The sequence below is a fragment of the Garra rufa genome, chromosome 19 (genome assembly GCF_049309525.1).
Source record: "Garra rufa chromosome 19, GarRuf1.0, whole genome shotgun sequence".
Lineage (NCBI taxonomy): Eukaryota > Metazoa > Chordata > Actinopteri > Cypriniformes > Cyprinidae > Garra > Garra rufa.
The window spans coordinates 12829686-12847037 of NC_133379.1; the positions used below are offsets into that span (position 1 = coordinate 12829686).

At 32.6% G+C, this 17352-nt stretch overlaps 2 protein-coding genes across 2 annotated transcripts in view; one reads left to right on the top strand and one right to left on the bottom strand.

Annotated features, from left to right (window-relative positions):
* The window catches only part of jade2 (jade family PHD finger 2), a 118980-nt gene that overhangs the window by 15435 nt on the left and 86193 nt on the right, over positions 1-17352 (top strand). The gene's annotated exons all lie outside the window — the stretch shown is intronic.
* skp1 (S-phase kinase-associated protein 1) lies at positions 259-10009 on the bottom strand. Its single transcript, XM_073824769.1, has 6 exons — positions 9900-10009; positions 9229-9325; positions 8213-8286; positions 5507-5650; positions 1447-1587; positions 259-414 (listed from the first exon to the last, which is right to left on the bottom strand). The coding sequence occupies exons 2-6, from the start codon at positions 9323-9325 to the stop codon at positions 379-381; spliced, it is 492 nt and encodes a 163-aa protein (XP_073680870.1). The 5' UTR covers positions 9900-10009; the 3' UTR covers positions 259-378.

The window sequence follows — 17352 nt, forward strand, 5'->3', positions numbered from 1 at the left end:
TCCAACACTGCTCTTTCGTCAGCACAAATAAGGCTGCTTAGAAAATGTTCCTTAAGATATACGTCCAGAAACAGAAAACAGAAGCTGCCATTTGCTGACAAGCTCTGTTCAAATAAAATAAAAGCATAGAAAGGGGAGTGTTTTGTCTACATGAGCGAGAGGGACAGCTACTCCATTCTGAAGAAGAAGAATGACATTAAAAAAAAAATCCTTTTACAGCACACAAGCGAGGAGAATGTCATGCTAGCAAAACACAAGGAATTTGACTATGTTTATTTGTGTTAAATCTTAACAAATATCAACAGCGCAGTGCAATTTTTTTTAATTACTTTTTTGTTTTTTTGGAACAATCCATAGTGTTAAAGTGTATCAGGAGCTTCACTTTTCTTCACACCACTGGTTCTCCTTGCGTACCTGCAACAAATCAAGCGTATTAGAATGACTTCTGAAGGATCATGGGACACTGAAGACTGGAGTAATGATGCTGAAAATTCAGCTTTGAATCAGAGAAATAAATTTGATTCTAAAGTATATTTAAATAGAAAAACACTATTTTAAATTGCAATAATATTTTTAGTATTTTTAAAATCACATATATAGCCTTGATGAGCACTTTTTAATAAAAGATTACATTTCTGAAAATCACTGATACTAAAAATTATTACAAATGCATCAAAATTATTAAACTGACTAAAAACTGAAATTAAAGGGGCCAGTTTTTTCATGCACCCATCAAGTTTGAGATTTTGGGCTTTTGGGTGTTTCATAAAGTGTGTTTTTCAGACTAGTGGAAAGAAAACACCCTAAAGATACGGTTAAGTGTTTCTTTTATAGCACTTTATCTATTTGTGTCAACACATTTCAATTACAATACATATTTTTAAATGCTGTTTTTTCAAAATGAGTTTTTTTCTCCTACACTGATCCATAAATCTCCACTTCAGTAGCACTTACACACACCAAACTTTTCATTTGTATTCCTGTCTATATCCTGAAGGTTTTTTACAGAGGGATTTGTTTATATAGAATTTGCTTGATTTTATACATTTTAGTCCCCCAAAATGGTAAAAAAAAAAAAAATTGTTTTCTGTCTGTTCTAAGTTTTTTTCTGAATTATGGAGTGACAAAATGAGATCCCCTCCGTAAAAACATTTGATTCTAATGTCAAAAAAAATTAAACAAGAATTTAGAAACTTTTGAAATTTTTGTACTAGAAATGTAGTGCATATTCATTAAATAATGGCTCATTTGCATTTTAGAAAACTTGTAATACAAAAAAATGTTTGCAACTGTCAATGCAAAAAGGCAAAAACTATTAGTTCATTTTCTCACCCTATTCACCTGCAGTGTCTCGCCTTAAATCTACCAAATCAATGATAACATGGATCTGAGCGCATTAAGACTATGCGTGACGAAAGAGAGACAGGAAATGATCGCTGGTTTTACCTGGGCTTCCTCTTCCTCTGTGAAATCATTTTTGATATTGAAAGTCTTTCTGATCTCCTCTGGGGTTTTGCCTTTGATCATGTTTGCAACCGTCTTGCAAGTAACATCTAGCAAGCCTTTGATGTCCAAGTAATTTGCAGCCTAAACAAAGGGAAGAGAGATGAAAGTGAGCGTGATGAGAACGTTACTCACGCTGCAAATGAAGACGCGGCCATCGTGTGGACACTCGACGAACTGCTGCTCTGATCTGTGAAAAATCTCACTACAGAATGAAGAGCACATGATTCACAACAGACTCTAAGAGCGCTTTAGAAATCCTCACAGATTAGCCAAGTTGTGAAAAACAAGGGAACTTGATTTCAAACACTTCTAAGCAATTTGACGATGGTTTCTGAGGTGTTTCCCCAGTGCATGCTGACATTTGACAGTTATATCAACATTTGGTAAATGACAGAAACCCATTTTATTTTACTGAAATCCTGCATGCAATAGGAGAAAAATGTCAGAAGTTCCATACATTTACAGAAAAGGCATTCTACCTCTTAGTATTACCATCCCTCAGCTTTAAACCTGTGGACAAGCAGTTTTACGGCTAGAGAATTACACTGGTACAGTACAAAATAGTTAGATTTAAAAAAGATTATACTGATTCAATGTCAATTTTTAAACATTCTTCGCTTATTACAAGAGCTGGTCACCCAGCGAGAAGCACTTATATTCAACTAAATTGATGTCAGATACTGGGATAGTCTTATAGATCCAAAACAGGGATGATTTTTTTCATGGTGGCAGGAGATATAAACTTGCATTTGTGAGAAAAACAGTCAGAATTGGGAGATAAAATAAATAAATGTTGTGCAAAAATGTTAATAGTAATGGGTTTAAATAATATTTTATGCTGTAACTGTAGGGCTAACACAATACGTCCCCTAAGAACAGCATATGTGAATACTATGTAGAACTATTGTTTAAACCAAATTTATGCTTTAAAAGTAAAGTAATCATAGTGGCTTTTATCCATAGTATGTCTGTTTAAATGCCTGCTTTAGCTTCAAATGGCCTGTTTGATGATAGTATTCTATAAAAACGATTTGCATTTTAATTTAAGGATGCACTGGGCTGAAGACTGATTACTGAACATGTTTTTTTTTGTGTGTTTTTTTCCCCCATGCATTTTGCCAACTTTTTTCACCATTGCATAAATTAAATAGCCAAAATCTGCTTTTTACAGTTTTTTCTTGCTTTTCAAAACATAATCAATTACAAAACAACAATTCAAAAATATTTACTTGACATTTTGAACATTCTAGTGGACATTATAGCCTACCAACAAACCACAATTTAACTTACAATTATTAAGTTAGTAAAATAATATTCTGTCCATTTTTAAGAGCCCCTTCTTGAATCAGGCATGTGTTTTTAATGTACAAATAAATGCAGCCTTGCTATGATTGTTATTTTTGTCTTTTTTATTTTACAGAACAGTAAATGACAATACTAACATGAATACTAATTGTGAATGTTGACTTTTATTTTGGCGGACAGCCACAAGAAGAGCTCAGTCCTAGTTTTTGCTGACAGCAGCAGATTTATGAATGATTCTCATCTTTGGACTGTGAACCCTGGCTAAAGAGCTTATGCAGCACTTTCAGAATAAATACAATTGGTGAGTGTATTAGACAACAGAACGTTCTGGAGTTTATTTACTAATGGTTTAAGGCCATTTGGTGATTTCAGTCATCATACAGTAACCTTTCTCTTCTCGTGGAAGACATGCATTGCGCTTCTAAACAGTCTCTCGCTGTCGGTGCTTGGAATGATTTTTGCGTCTTTCCCTGACAGTTTTAAATGCTTTCACACTGACCACGTTTGCTGCATTAGTGCACGCCTCTAGTTGATCAAGTCACGTCATTGTTTGGTATAATTTATTCAGCCTTCTCGCATATTCGGCCGAACACCTAAAGTGCTTTTTTTGTTTTTTTCAGCTGAATAATTTTGGTTGCCAAACATGCGGTGCATCCCTACTGATTTTGACATCAAAAGGTACAAAAATATTCCGGTAACACTTTACAATAAGGTTCATTAGTTAACATTAGTTAACCACATTAGCTAACATGAACTAATAATGAACTGCACTTATACAGCATTTATTAATCTTTGTTAATGTTAATTTCAACATTTACTAATACATTATTAAAATCTTGTTAACATTAGTTAATGCAGCGTGAACTAACATGAACAACCGTATTTTTGTTAACTAACTTTCTTAAAGATACAGTAACAAATGTATTGCTCATTGTTAGTTCATCTTAGTTAATACATTAGCTAATGTTTAACTAATGAACCTTATTGTAAAGTGTTACCAATATTCCATGGATTTTACCCATTTACCTCCACTTGTTACCAGTGTTTTTCTGCAAGCACTATGCACACACTGCTGCAAGTGACGTACCTGTAACATCTACTCTAAATTGGTCTATAGCCTGTTCATACGCCTACATTTATTCTTAATGACTTTTTAATTTGCATACTGTTTGAAGGACATGGAATAACATTTAACACACTCATGAGGTCAAATGCATTTAAATGCATTCTTAATAGCAGGTGGAAACAACCATAATTACACTGACTACTAAAGCTGCATGAAATAAATCCGAAACTGCATTCTGGCTTATTTCATGGCTAAGATTTAATTAAATAAATTTGTAAGTGAAGTACAGCTCTGTGTTCATTTACACATCAGCAGCTCGTGATACGCTGGTGTTTTCAGCATCTCGGTTCACAGTAAATGATCCTCATGAACTCTGCATCTGTTTGGATTCTGAGTCGCTCTAAACATGCGTTTGGAAACTAAACACGCATTATCAATGAAAGAGAAGCTCCCGCATTTTTCTGTCAAAAAAAGTTTGATTGTTTAGCTTAAAATTATAAAATTAAGACAACACTAAAAGTTGCAAAATAAAGTTACTATATTATTAAGCTTATTTTTATATTGTTTGACTTAAATACCCTTATTTTAAAATAATTTATTTTTTATTATTTAAATTTAAAGCAACTCAAGGCTTTTAAACCGAGCCAAATGTACTCTCACTCTACTGAAATCATCCATACGTAGTAATTACTGCTGATTAAATGACAAACCTCCTGTCCTTATTAAAGTGACATACCAAAATTCCAGCAATTTATATGTAAAGCTGCTTTGATCTTATTCATAATCTGTTTTGTAATAAAACACTAAAGATGACTTGTCTTTAACGTGGCCAATTAATGCATCTGTCTCAGTTCAAGCGGCACACGAAATGACCAGCTCTTCATCTTTACTACTAGTTATCGCACCAAATGCACATGAATGAACTTTAGAAGGCATTTAAAGAAAGAGAACTTACTAAAAAAATGAATAACGTCTCATGTAATCAATCAGCATTTCAACCACAGAAAACAACATGTAATGTCACATTTACTTCAAGAAAGATCATAAACTTAATAGTTAGCTAGAGAAAATTACTCTAGGGGAGCATTTTGCTAAACATATGCATGTAAATATATCACATGTTTATTTTATTTTACCTAACCTGCTGTCTTTATTATTTAATGCATGTTTGAATAAATCTGTCAGGAATACTACAAAGTTTTTAATACAGCCACCATTTAAACGTTTATATTTTATCAACAAACTGGAGTCCAATCTAATAAATTAGATTAATTAACTGATTATGAAATTTATTTTTAGTTTTTCAGGTGCGTCCTGAATTTTTGGTTTCCACCTTGACCTAGAATTTTTATTTTAGTGCATCACTAATTAAGAATTTTTATAAATGTTTAACTATAGGGTTATTTAGTACAAAACTTCACTCTCAAAAACATAGAAGGCACATCTCTGCTTTTTTTAGCCAAGGGCTTCTCAAATGATTTTGCTTTTTAAAAAGGAGGGCACCACATTTGTTTGTCCTACAATTTCAAGCACTCAATTGGTCCTAAAAACCAACAGGCTGCATTTAAGATCTGCCATTTAAATAAATACTGAAAGACAAAGCACAAGCATCAGGTCAGTTTTACAAACCAGAATGAGTTCGAAGAGGGTGCCCTGGTCTACTTTGAGGAACTCCTGGTCCCACACTGGGATGTCATCCGTTCTTTTCTCTTTATTCTCATCGTCTTCAGGGGGAGGAGGGTCGTCTTTATGGTGGGTGCACCACTGAATCACCTACAAGCATATTAAACACACTGTAAGGCTCAGTCCCATCCAAGATGGACACATTTTACATTTATTTTAAAATATATATAAAATTTTAAAATATATGTGACCCTGGACCACAAAACCAGTCATAAGGTTAAATTTCACAAAACTGAGATCTATACATCATATGAAAGCTCAATAAATAAGCTTTCTATTGATGTATAGTTTGTTAAGACAATATTTGGCCGAGATACATCTATTTGAAAATCCGGAATCTAAGGTTACAAAAAAATCAAAATCCTGAGAAAATCACCTTTAAAGTTGTCCAAATTAAGTACTTAATGCATATTACTAATCAAAAATTACATTTTGATAGGTTTACAGTAGGAATTTTACAAATCTTAATGTAACATGATCTTTACTTAATTTCCTAATGATTTTTGACATAAAAGAAAAATCAATAATTTTGACCCATACAATGTATTTTTGGCTATTGCTACAAATATACCCCAGCGACTTAAGACTGTTTTTTTGGTCCAGGGTCACATATATAAAAATGCTTCTGAATATTTTGCATAACCAAGAATAGTAAGCAACGAAAACCAAAACCCAGTCACATTACAGTAATGAGAACTGGCATTAAAATAATGATATTACGCACTTTAACACATAAACCACATTGTTGAACATGGAGTTTCTCCATTATGAATCAAATTTTAGAAACATCCCCAGCTCATATTTTTGATTCTGTTCATATTTTTTTTTTCTGAAGTAAGATAAACATGTATAGTGATGAAGGCCAAACAATATCTGGGTAAACAATATACTTAAACATCTTATTCGAACATAAAAGGTCTTTAAAGTGGTGTTTGGGCCATTATGCTTTTGCACATTTTCTGTCAAACAAATTAAAACCGCACAATATGGCTTAACCCCTTTATTAAGTCTGTTTTCACTGTTTCAAAATGAAGCACACACTTCATTCAGGCAATCAGCTCTTGATCCAGTGTTTTCCGCACCTCAAAACGGCTCAGTTCACAGGAAATGCAGTGAACTTGTTTATTGCATGTTCTGAGAGTTTAGCGAGCATTTGGGAATGCAAAGGCCAGCAGTTATGCTCTACTTCCATGCCAGATGATTACAGCACTTCGCTAGATTTGTAGTGAGATGCATTTTTGTAAGCCTGTTTTCCTTGAACCTGGAGTTTTACTCAAAATCTCTATTGTTGTTTCCGTCAAAATAAAAGCTTAAAAGAGCAGAATGAATTGCTGACAGCTAGTGGTTTAACTGGGCAACATTACTGTAGTTATGTAGTTACTTCAAAATATTTCTTTCAAGTGTAGAAAATAGGAAAGAATTATTGTAATTTCCCAACTGTAGTGTAAAGCAAAAATAATATACCTATGAAATATTCATTTTAATTTATTTTACAGTGCAATTGTACAATATACAGCTATTACAGTCATAGGAATAACAATAATGTAAACTTGTTACTATTACTATATTCTAATTTGCTTGGCTTCCTTCCAGTGTGAATGTAATTTAGATTAAGACAGAGTACCACAAATTAAAATAGGCTTGAGTCCCCTTTAAAGTTCAAGTACAAGTTTTTTTCTGACTTTTCTTAGTTAAAAACAATGCATTTGGAGCTTTGAATTTTGAAAGTGCATTAGATAGTTAAATTCTAACTTTAAGAATGTACAAAATGTCTATTTTTTAATATTGCAATAAATATTGTCTCATGGGCTTTACATCAAGGTATTATCATATCATGAGAATTTGATATTGTTACATCCCCACAAAATATTAATCATCATGGATTTTGTAGAGGGTTGAAAAGACAATTTTCACCTGAGATTCGGAGCCAAATTACATGGGGGTCAAAATTATTGTAGAAGATGGCAGCATCATAATATTTTTACACAAAGGTTAGTAGGTTTATTAGTAAAAACTGTTGACTTTAGCATTCTTTATTGCATTATATGGCAATGGTGACCATTCAAAGTGTGCATCCCTTTAACTCAAGAAGTACTAAAGACATTGCAATGATTTTGGATTTAACTTTCCTTTTGGAATATTCACTTTCAAGGCCCTATATTATTCAGTCCTATAGACATAGGGATCTCAACGCAGCACCATGTCCAGGTTGTTGAGTATTTTCCCATTTTCAATTACCAATTCCCATTTTCAGTGGTTGAAAACCAAATGTTGGTCACTTTGTTTACAGCTGAAACTTGAATTATGTCTGAAGAATAAAGCTGAAACTACAATTGCAGCTTGTTTCCAATGGCATATAATGCAACAAAGATTGCTAACAGATTTGTATTCTTCTCTACAAAATAGCAGATTATTCAAAAAATATTTTGGATTGCTTCTATATTTAGACATTTAAACTGAAAAAAAATCTGAACAAAATCAGGAATTTGAGCTAGGAAAGTCTGGATGACACAGACTGACCCAAATGCAAAGAGTCATTTATAATTACCTTGGGGTAAGATCAGACCTAGATATTTTTGGTTGAGTCACTCGTCTATCTTTCCTAACACTTCCCAAATAAAAATGATGTACTAAGCAAAGTACAAGTCTGACCTTCTTGAGGATGGCTGCGTTTACGTTGGGCAGAGGGACGGGATCATCATCTCCTTCATCATCCATCCCCAGATCTGAGAAGAACAGAGCTCTGATTACACACAACACCTCCACACATCACATACATACATATATATATATCAAGCCATTTTAGCCTAAAATATTCTAAGTGTTTCTCATCGTAATTGCATTTTTACTAGTAACAATTCAATTGGAGAGCTCTCTAATTTATTACTAGTAAATGCAGTTGAATTTTTACTAGTAAAAAAAACATTGAAAATGTTTAATTGCAGAGCTCTGTAACTGAATTAAAGAGCTCTCTGATTCAGTTCTTACTAGTAACAATTACAATTAGCGAGCTCTACAAATTAATCTTTACTAGTCATATGTCTCCATTGACTTCCATTCATTTTCAATTAAAACTCTACAACTGAATTATTACTAGTAACAATGTCAATTAGAGCGCTCTCTAAATCAAACTATTACTAGTAATAATTCCAGTTACAGAGCTCTCTAATTCAGTTTTACTAGTAACAATTCCGATCAGACAGCTCTAATTTAATTATTACTAGTCATATGTCTCCATTGACTTCCATTCATTTTTAATTACAGAGCTCTACACCTGGATTTTTACTAGTAAGAATTTCAATAAGAGAGCTCTCTAAATGGAATTCTTACTAGTAAAAACTGAATTAGAGAGCTCTGTAACTGGAATTATTACTAGTAAAAGTTTGATTTAGAGAGCTCTCTAATTGAAATTGTCACTAGTAAAAATTCTGTTGTAGAGCTCTGTAATTAAAAATGAATGGAAGTCAATGGAGACCTATGACTCGGAAAAATTAATTTCCAGAGCTCTCTAATTGGAATTGTTACTAGTGATAACAGAATTAGAGCACTCTCTAATTGTAATTGTAACTAGTAAAAAACTGATTTAGAGAGCTCTCTAATTGTCATTGTTACTAGTAGGAACTGAATGGCTTGCCATACATATTTGACAATATCTCCAATAATCTTACCTTCAAGCATGGTTTTTATAGTCACAGACTGCTTGGCGATTTCCACATCCACCTCAAACATCTCTCCATCAGAGCTCTGCAGTTTAATAGTCGGCATCTACACAAATAATAATAATATACAACAGGCACATTATTACAGGATACGAGTGTCAGTCTAGAGCTAGAGCTAATGACTCATGCTAGCTGGGTTAGCTCACAATATACAGCTTTACCAACACTAACGAGATTGAGTTACACCACAGATAGACAAATACTGCATGTGAATAAAAGAAGGCCATATAACGTTAATGGAAGTGTGAAAAACAAAAAATCCGCTAGAGTCGAAGCATCCAGAAAGCTACAGCGAGATTTCACAACAAGTCTAACGTTAATTCTACAGCGTTTAGAAACGTCGAAGCATTAAGACTATCACTGTGGCACAGTGTTTAATTCAACGTATGTTTTAGGTTAATGAAAAACACAGAGAAACATAAAGCACTGGGTGTTTGTGATGCTAAGCTAACGTTAGCCGCGCGGCTATAACGTTAGGCCTCTCATAGCAACCGCTGTATTCATCACGTCAACCGGGTTAAAACGAAATTATTTTACACAATATTACACCAGATGTGTCTTTTCGCTGTTAAAATATAACATATGATTTACTAATGTGGCAGATTTTGTCTCGTTCTTACCGTGACTAAGAGCGGCGAAAGTATGAAACTGAACGTCAACAAGGCCTGAATGAGACTGAGATCAATGTGAGACTGACTAATGCACGCGCACGCGCTTGCGCGCCCCACTATCTACTTCACAGAACTACGACCAACCATTTACGCAATTACTCCTCAGAACAAACTAGTTTTAAGGCTACGAGCTACTTATTTAATTACTAGTAACTGTTTAATGACATTACTAGTGTTGGGGAAAGTTATTTTTAAAAGTAATGCACTACAATATTGCATTACTCCCTAAAAAAGTAACGTTACTTTTTTAATCTGGACAGAGCTTGTTTGTTTTTATTATATAAAAGTTCTATTTTTAGCAAATGTGAAAAGTGAAATGAATAAGCCTCAGGTTGAAGGAAAAATAAATTCAGGTTTGTACAGTAGAACGCAGGAGAAGAAGGTTCAGCAATAAAAAAATAATTTTAGTTTATTTAAAGTCGTTTTTGCTTATTAATATTAAAAGTAGCAAATACATTGGTTAATAAAATGGCATTAAATACATAAAGGAAATTTGTGTTATTTAACATATAGTTGCAGGTTTCAGTGTTGGGGAAAGTTACTTTTAAAAGTAATGTGTTACAATATTGAGTTACTCCCTAAAAAAGTAACTAATCAACTATGTTACTTAGTTACTTTTTATGGACAGTAATGCGTTACGTTACTTTTGGTTACTTTTTAAATCTGGGCAGAGCTTGCTTGTTTGTTTTTAATAAAACGTTATGTTTTTGTCAAATGTAAAAGCTTTTTGACATTTTGACAGTTTGTGTTGAATTACACAGTTTTTATTCATTTTGAGGAACACTGTATCTGTTTTTTTAGTGAGTGAGATGAATTAATGCATGTTGACATTTATTCTAGAACTAAAGTAACATCTTACTCACAATTTCTCTCAACATGGGGACAGGAGAGCTTTTAATCAATAAATGGGGAGAAAAGTAACTGGTGTTACTTATTTGAAAAAGTAACTCAGATATTTTCTTGTCAACTAAAAAGTAATACGTTACTTTTTTTCTGATAAGTTCACCCAAACCTGAAAATTCTCTCACCTCAGGCCATCCAAGATGTAGATGAATTTGTTTTTTCATCAGATTTGTAGAAATGCATCTTTCCATCACTGTCTCACCAATGGATCCCCTGCAGTGAATGGGTGCCGTCAGAATGAGAGTCCAAACAGCTGATAAAAACATCACAATAATCCACCAGTAATTCTCACCACTCCAGTCCATCAGCTAACATCTTGAGAAATGAAAAGATGTGTTCGTAAGAAACAAATCTTTCATAAAAGCATTTGTTTAACTTCAGTCTGTTGCTAACCTGATCCTTAAAATCAAGCCTTGACCGTCAAGCAGGCCTTTAAAGGGGTCTCAGAAAGTGAGGACCAGCTAAAATGTCCTTACTTTACAAAATGTTCTTCACTTCAGTGGTCTAAAACTCAAACAGGCCCTCACAAAGATAGCTATACAAGTACACACATAATGTAATGTTTATTATTTAATAAATACATTATTCGCAGCAAAAGCCAGTTTCAGTTTGAGGTCTCTGATCCAAAACCTATAAATAAAAATAGGACAGTACATGATTCAATAATTCAGCAACACAAATAAACCACACTTTTGGTGTAATGATGTAATCTGCAGAATATACACTACCAGTCAAAAGTTTCTATACAGTGAGATTTTTATTGTTTTTTTAAGAAATCTCTTCTGCTCACCAAGCATGCATTTATTTGATCCAAATTATGACAATTTAAATTATTTAAATATTTTTACCATTTAAAATAACTGCTTTCTATTTGAATGTATTTTCAAATGTAATTTTAGCATCATTATTCCAGTCACATGATCCTTCAGAAATCATTCTAATATTCTGATTTGCTGCTCAAAAACATTTATTATTATTATTACGTTGAAAACAGCTGAGTAGATTTTTTTTCAGGTTTCTATGATGAATAGAGAGCATTTATCTGAAATAGAAATCGTATTTATCATCAATCAATTTAAAGCATTCTTGCTAAATAAAAGTATTATAATAAGTAATTAATTATACTGACTCCAAGCTGTTGAATGCAATAGTGTATAATGTTACAAAATCATTTTATTTCAGAAAAATGCTTATTTTTGGATCTTTCTAATCATTGAAGAATCCTGAAAAAATGTACTCAACTGTTTAAAATGTTGATGATAATAATAATACATGCTTTTTGAGCAGCAAATCAGCGTATTAGAATGATTTAGAAGACTGGAGTAATGATGCATAAAATTCAGCTTTGATCACAAGAATAAATTACATTTTAAAATATACTCAAATAGGAAAGAGTTATTTTAAATAGTAAAAATATTAAACAATATTACTGCGCTTGCTGTATTTTGGATCAAATAAATGTAGGCTTGGTAAGCAGAAAAATCATACTCTTCAAAAATTGTTAACTGGAAGTGTGTGTGTGTGTGTGTGTGTGTGTGTGTGTGTGTGTGTGTGTGTGTGTGTGTGTGTGTGTGTGTGTGTACTGTATATATAATAAATAACAGTGAAGCTCAATGACATTATATTTAGTTTCAACCTTCATATACCAAAATTTATTTCAAGGGCAGGAAAATATATTTTCAATTGTAAAGCCTATTATAAACTGAATGCAAATGTGAAGAGAAAAGCTTACAAGTAATATTTATTTTTGTACTTGTTTATATATTTATGACATTGTAAAGTATGTTCCTCATACTTATTTTTATTCCAGTATGTTATATATTTACATGTTATAGGCAACACATTTTTTTCTTCAAATGTGACATAAGTGAAACAATTTTCAAATCCATCCACAACTAGTTAAATAGATTTGAACGTAAACTCATAAAATTACAGTCAAAAGAGCATTATACATTTCATAAACAAAGTATGAGTGGTGCTCGGCTGTGAAAAAAATAATCTGAAGTTGTACGGTTGCCGGGGTGTTGCTATGCAGCTACTGAGCCAATGGTTCTTCGCAACAATATTCAACAAACCCTATTTTAAATGCGTTTCAGAATTACATGTTTATCTTTGTGAATCTTCTTGGAGAATCCCACACTGTTTAAATTACCTACCTGGAATTATCTAAAACGAGGCTACCTCCAAGTTTTTTGCTTGTTTGTTTTAATATTATGGAAATCCTCACTCTTCTCTTTATTTTTTTAAATAGACATATATTTAGATTACAATTTGCTCTCTCAAAACTCTTATTTTGATAAAACAGGATTTAAAAAAATATTGCATATATGGGTCAAAGACAAAAAAAGGTTTAAGCATTGAAACAATAATGTAATACTGCTTTAAATTTTTCCAAAAAAAAAAAAAAAAAAAAAAGTTTTCTGTTTAATTTAGTTAATTATTTATCTTATTTTCGTTTTTGTTTCTCTGAGCAAAAAATAAATATCATACATTTTCCCCTAATTTACAGAAGACACCCACTAAAATGTCATTCCGTGTAATAATCTTGTCAGGCATATTCACAATAAAAATCAATGTCAATGACATATTAAAAGATGAATTACTTTCACCCCAAATACTAATTAGTTGTATTTTTACATTTTTAAAATGTGCCACTATCCTAGGTTTTGCCCATTTGTCAGTAAGAATTTTTTACTCATTTAAAAATGTAATATGCTCCTTTATTCTTTTATATATTTTAATGTCAGAATAAGCATGTTGTTTGAATGTTTACATAAATATTGTGTTACACTGAATCACAATGTAACATTATTTCAACCAAATTTTGACATTTTATATTTGAAACCTTAAAAGCAAACATTTACTTACATTTAATGTGCTTTCTATGGACGAAAAATCACTTTTGTACATTTCTTTTGACGTGGACATCTTAACATCTTTGAAAAAGTTAGGACACCCTACTGAATTCCATGGTTTTCCATTTCAGGACATCATAAAAAAAAAATCAGGTCCTTAGCTGGTCTAAAATTTGGAAAATATTAAACAAAAATAAAGCCATAATGGAAAAGCCATGTGTGACAAAGTTAGGACACCCTTACTGTTAACACTGGATTTAAGAGGGTAAATAACAGTCAAGCACTGCTAATCAAATACCTTTAATTAACTGATCATCAGCAAGTTTGAACGCCTCTATAAAAGCAGAAGCTTTGGCAGTTTGCTGGTCTGGAGCCTTCAGGTGTGTGTTAACACAATGCCAAGGAGGTAAGACATCAGCAATCATCCTTAAAGAAATAATTGTTGCTGCCATCGCATTTTACGGCCATTTCAAACAATTTGATGTTTATTCACAAGTGAAAGACATTTAAAACAGACAGCTCTCCTTCCAGGAGTGGACATCCCAAAAGTAGATCAAGCCTCAGAGAAATGGCACACGACCCAAGAACTACACCTCAGACTCTACAGGCCTCAGTTAACATGTTAAAGGATAAAGTTCAAGACAACACCATTAGAAAAACATGGGACAAAAATTGCATGTTTGGAAGGCTTGGCAGAAGAAAGCATCTTCTATCTAAAACAACAGTTTAGGTCTGCGAAGTTGCATCTGAACAAAGCATAAGTCTTCCAGAACAATGTCCTTAACAGACGAGACCGAAGTGGAGATGTTTGGCCATAATGCACAGCGCCAACTTTGGTGAAAACCTAAAGAGCATATCAGCACAAACACTGCATACCAGAAGACAAGCATGCTGGAGCAGGGCTGATCATTTTGGCCTTGTTTTGTAGCTACAGGACCTGGGCAGCTCACAGTCATTGAGTCGGTCATCAACTCTTCTGTATATCAAAGTATTCTCGAGTCAAATGTGAGGGCATCAATCCAGCATCTAAAGTTGGGCTAAAATTGGGTCATGCAACAGGACAATGATCCCAAGCACACCAGCAAATCTGCAGCAGAACGGCTGAAAAGCTTTTCTTACTTAGATTTTTTTGTCTGGTTTCCAGCCAAAATATCTAAAAAATCTTGAATCAGGAAGGATTTTCTAAACAAGTCAAAATTATCATCTTGTTTTTAGTAAAAACAAGTCAAAATTAAGTGAGTTTTTGCTTAAAACAAGCAAAATAATCTGCCAATGGGGTAAGAAAAAAAAACTTATTTCAAGCAGACAACTAGATTATTTTGCTTGTTTTAAGCAAAAACTCACCTATTTTTGACTTGTTTTTACTAAAAACAAGACACAAATTTTTACTTGTCCTTCCTGGTTCAAGAATTTTTAGATATTTTGGCTGGAAACAAGACAAAAAATCTAAGTAAGAAAAGCATTTTTTGCAGTGATTTCAGTAGCCCAGTCAAAGTCCAGAGCTCATCCTAACTCAAATGCTGTGGTGAGAGCTGTGCATAAGCAAATGCCCACAAACCTTAATAAACTGGAGCAACGTTGAAAAGAGGAGTGATCCAAAATTTCTGTAGAAAAATGTAAGAGACTGATAAAGTCACAGAAAATGAATGCTTCAATATATTGCTGTCAAAAGTGGATCTACAGGCAAATGATTCATAGGGTGTCCTAACTTTGTCACACATGGCCTTTCCCTCTTGGCTGCATTTTTCTTAAATTAATAATAATGACACTGTGTGATATGTCATGTGATGATTTTTATCTGAGGATTTATTTTCTAAATTTTAAGACCTGCCATGGACCAGATAATGTTTTATTATGTCCTGATACAGAAAACCATGAAATTCAATAGGGTTCACTAACTTTTTCACATGGTATTCTTTTTGGTTTTAAGACAAATTTGATGAAAGGTTTTGATCCACTTCCAATGTTGACTACTGTATACTTGACTTGTTCTGAATTTACAAAAGTGATTTTATGTCTATAGAAACCACATTAAAAGTAAAGCGTCTACTTTTAAGGTTTCAAATACATTTTTGGAGAATAAAATGTGAAAATTTGGTTGAAACAATGTTACATTGTGATTCAGTGTAACACAATATTTATGTAAAAATTCAAACATGCTTATTCTGACTTGTACATATTAAAATATATAAAAGGTAGCATATTTAAAAAATGTATTTTATATAAACATTTTTTTCTGACATCTGAGAAAAATTAAGCTACATATTTTATTTATTGAAAGAAAATGCAAATGCCTCTACTATATTTATGTATTCGATACATTAACATTTTTCCCTTTATTTTCCTTCCTGATTTGGTCATTTGTGTATCAGAGGGTTAAATATTTAAAAGGCAATTCATATTCAGTCATTTTAATGCTTTATTAATGCACTGACACTATCAGATGGGAAATTGTTAAATTCATTTCCTAATTTGTGACTTTTACATCAACACTTTCTCCAGTTAATTACTGAGAAGGTGCTTTAAAACAATTTTACTGTATAAAATGAAATAAATGTGACTTGACTTTAGAGAAATGGTGACAGCAATAGACCTCATCAGCTTTAACACCTAATTGAATTTAACAGATGAAAACAAGGTCTTAGATCATGTCATTTTCACAACTCATGACTTTTAAAACTGTTTAATGCTGTTTTTGTCTACTTACTTTTTTTGGCATGTTGTTAAGGCGAGACACTGCAGGTGAATAGGGGAAAAAAAACTAATAGTTATCACCTTACTTACTCAGTTGATTGATTACATTGATAATTGCAAACATGTATTACAAGTTTTCTAAAATGTTAGATTTAACTATGCAAATGAGGCATTATTTAATGAAATATGTGCTAATTTTCATACATTTCTAATACAAAAATCTAAACGCTGGATGAAGTCCGTTGCAAAATTCTTGTTTAATTTTTTTACATATTAGTCAAATGTTTTTACATGGAGATTTTGGGTCTCATTTTGTTTTAGAACAGACACTATAAAAAGTTTTCACCAGATTCAACTTAGAAACCCAAATTCAGCAGCTGCCTTAAATTTTCTGATTTTAAATCAGCTTAAAACTACAAGTCATTTTAACTTAGTACAATCAAAATGAGTTGAATTAACTTGCGAGTTGAAATGAATAAGTTGATTTAACTTAAATTTAAGGCAGCTGCTAAACTTAAGTTTAAGCTAAAACTGGTGAAAACGTTTTGCAGTGCAGGAAACACTATATTTTTTACAATGTTTTAGGAAATAAAACGTTCAAGCTAATTATATCTGAACAAATCCCTCTGTAAAAACCTACAGGATATAGACAGGAATAAAAATGTAAAGTTTGGTGTGTGTAAGTGCTACTGAAGTGGAGATTAATGGCTCAGTGTAGGAGAAAAAACTCATTTTGAGAAAACAGCCTTTAAAAATATGGATTGTAATTGAAATCTAAATGACACAAGAAACACTTAAAGGTGTATCTCAGGTGTTTTCTTTCCACTAGTCTGAAAAAAAAAAAAAAAAAAAAAATCAGAAAACCTAAAATCTCAAACTTGATAAGTGTGTTTTTGCCTGCAGGGCTGTGCTTTAGTCTCTCACAGCCTCGTTTTCATTCAAGTCAAAAA

Coding starts and splice junctions, on each gene's coding strand:
- skp1 (XM_073824769.1), bottom strand. CDS start 9,325: ATGCCGACTATTAAACTGCAGAGCTCTGATGGAGAGATGTTTGAGGTG. Junction 5,651..8,212: donor ACGCAGCCATCCTCAAGAAG/GTCAGACTTGTA, acceptor ATATGCTTGTAG/GTGATTCAGTGGTGCACCCA. Junction 1,588..5,506: donor CCCTCTTCGAACTCATTCTG/GTTTGTAAAACT, acceptor CCCTTTGTTTAG/GCTGCAAATTACTTGGACAT.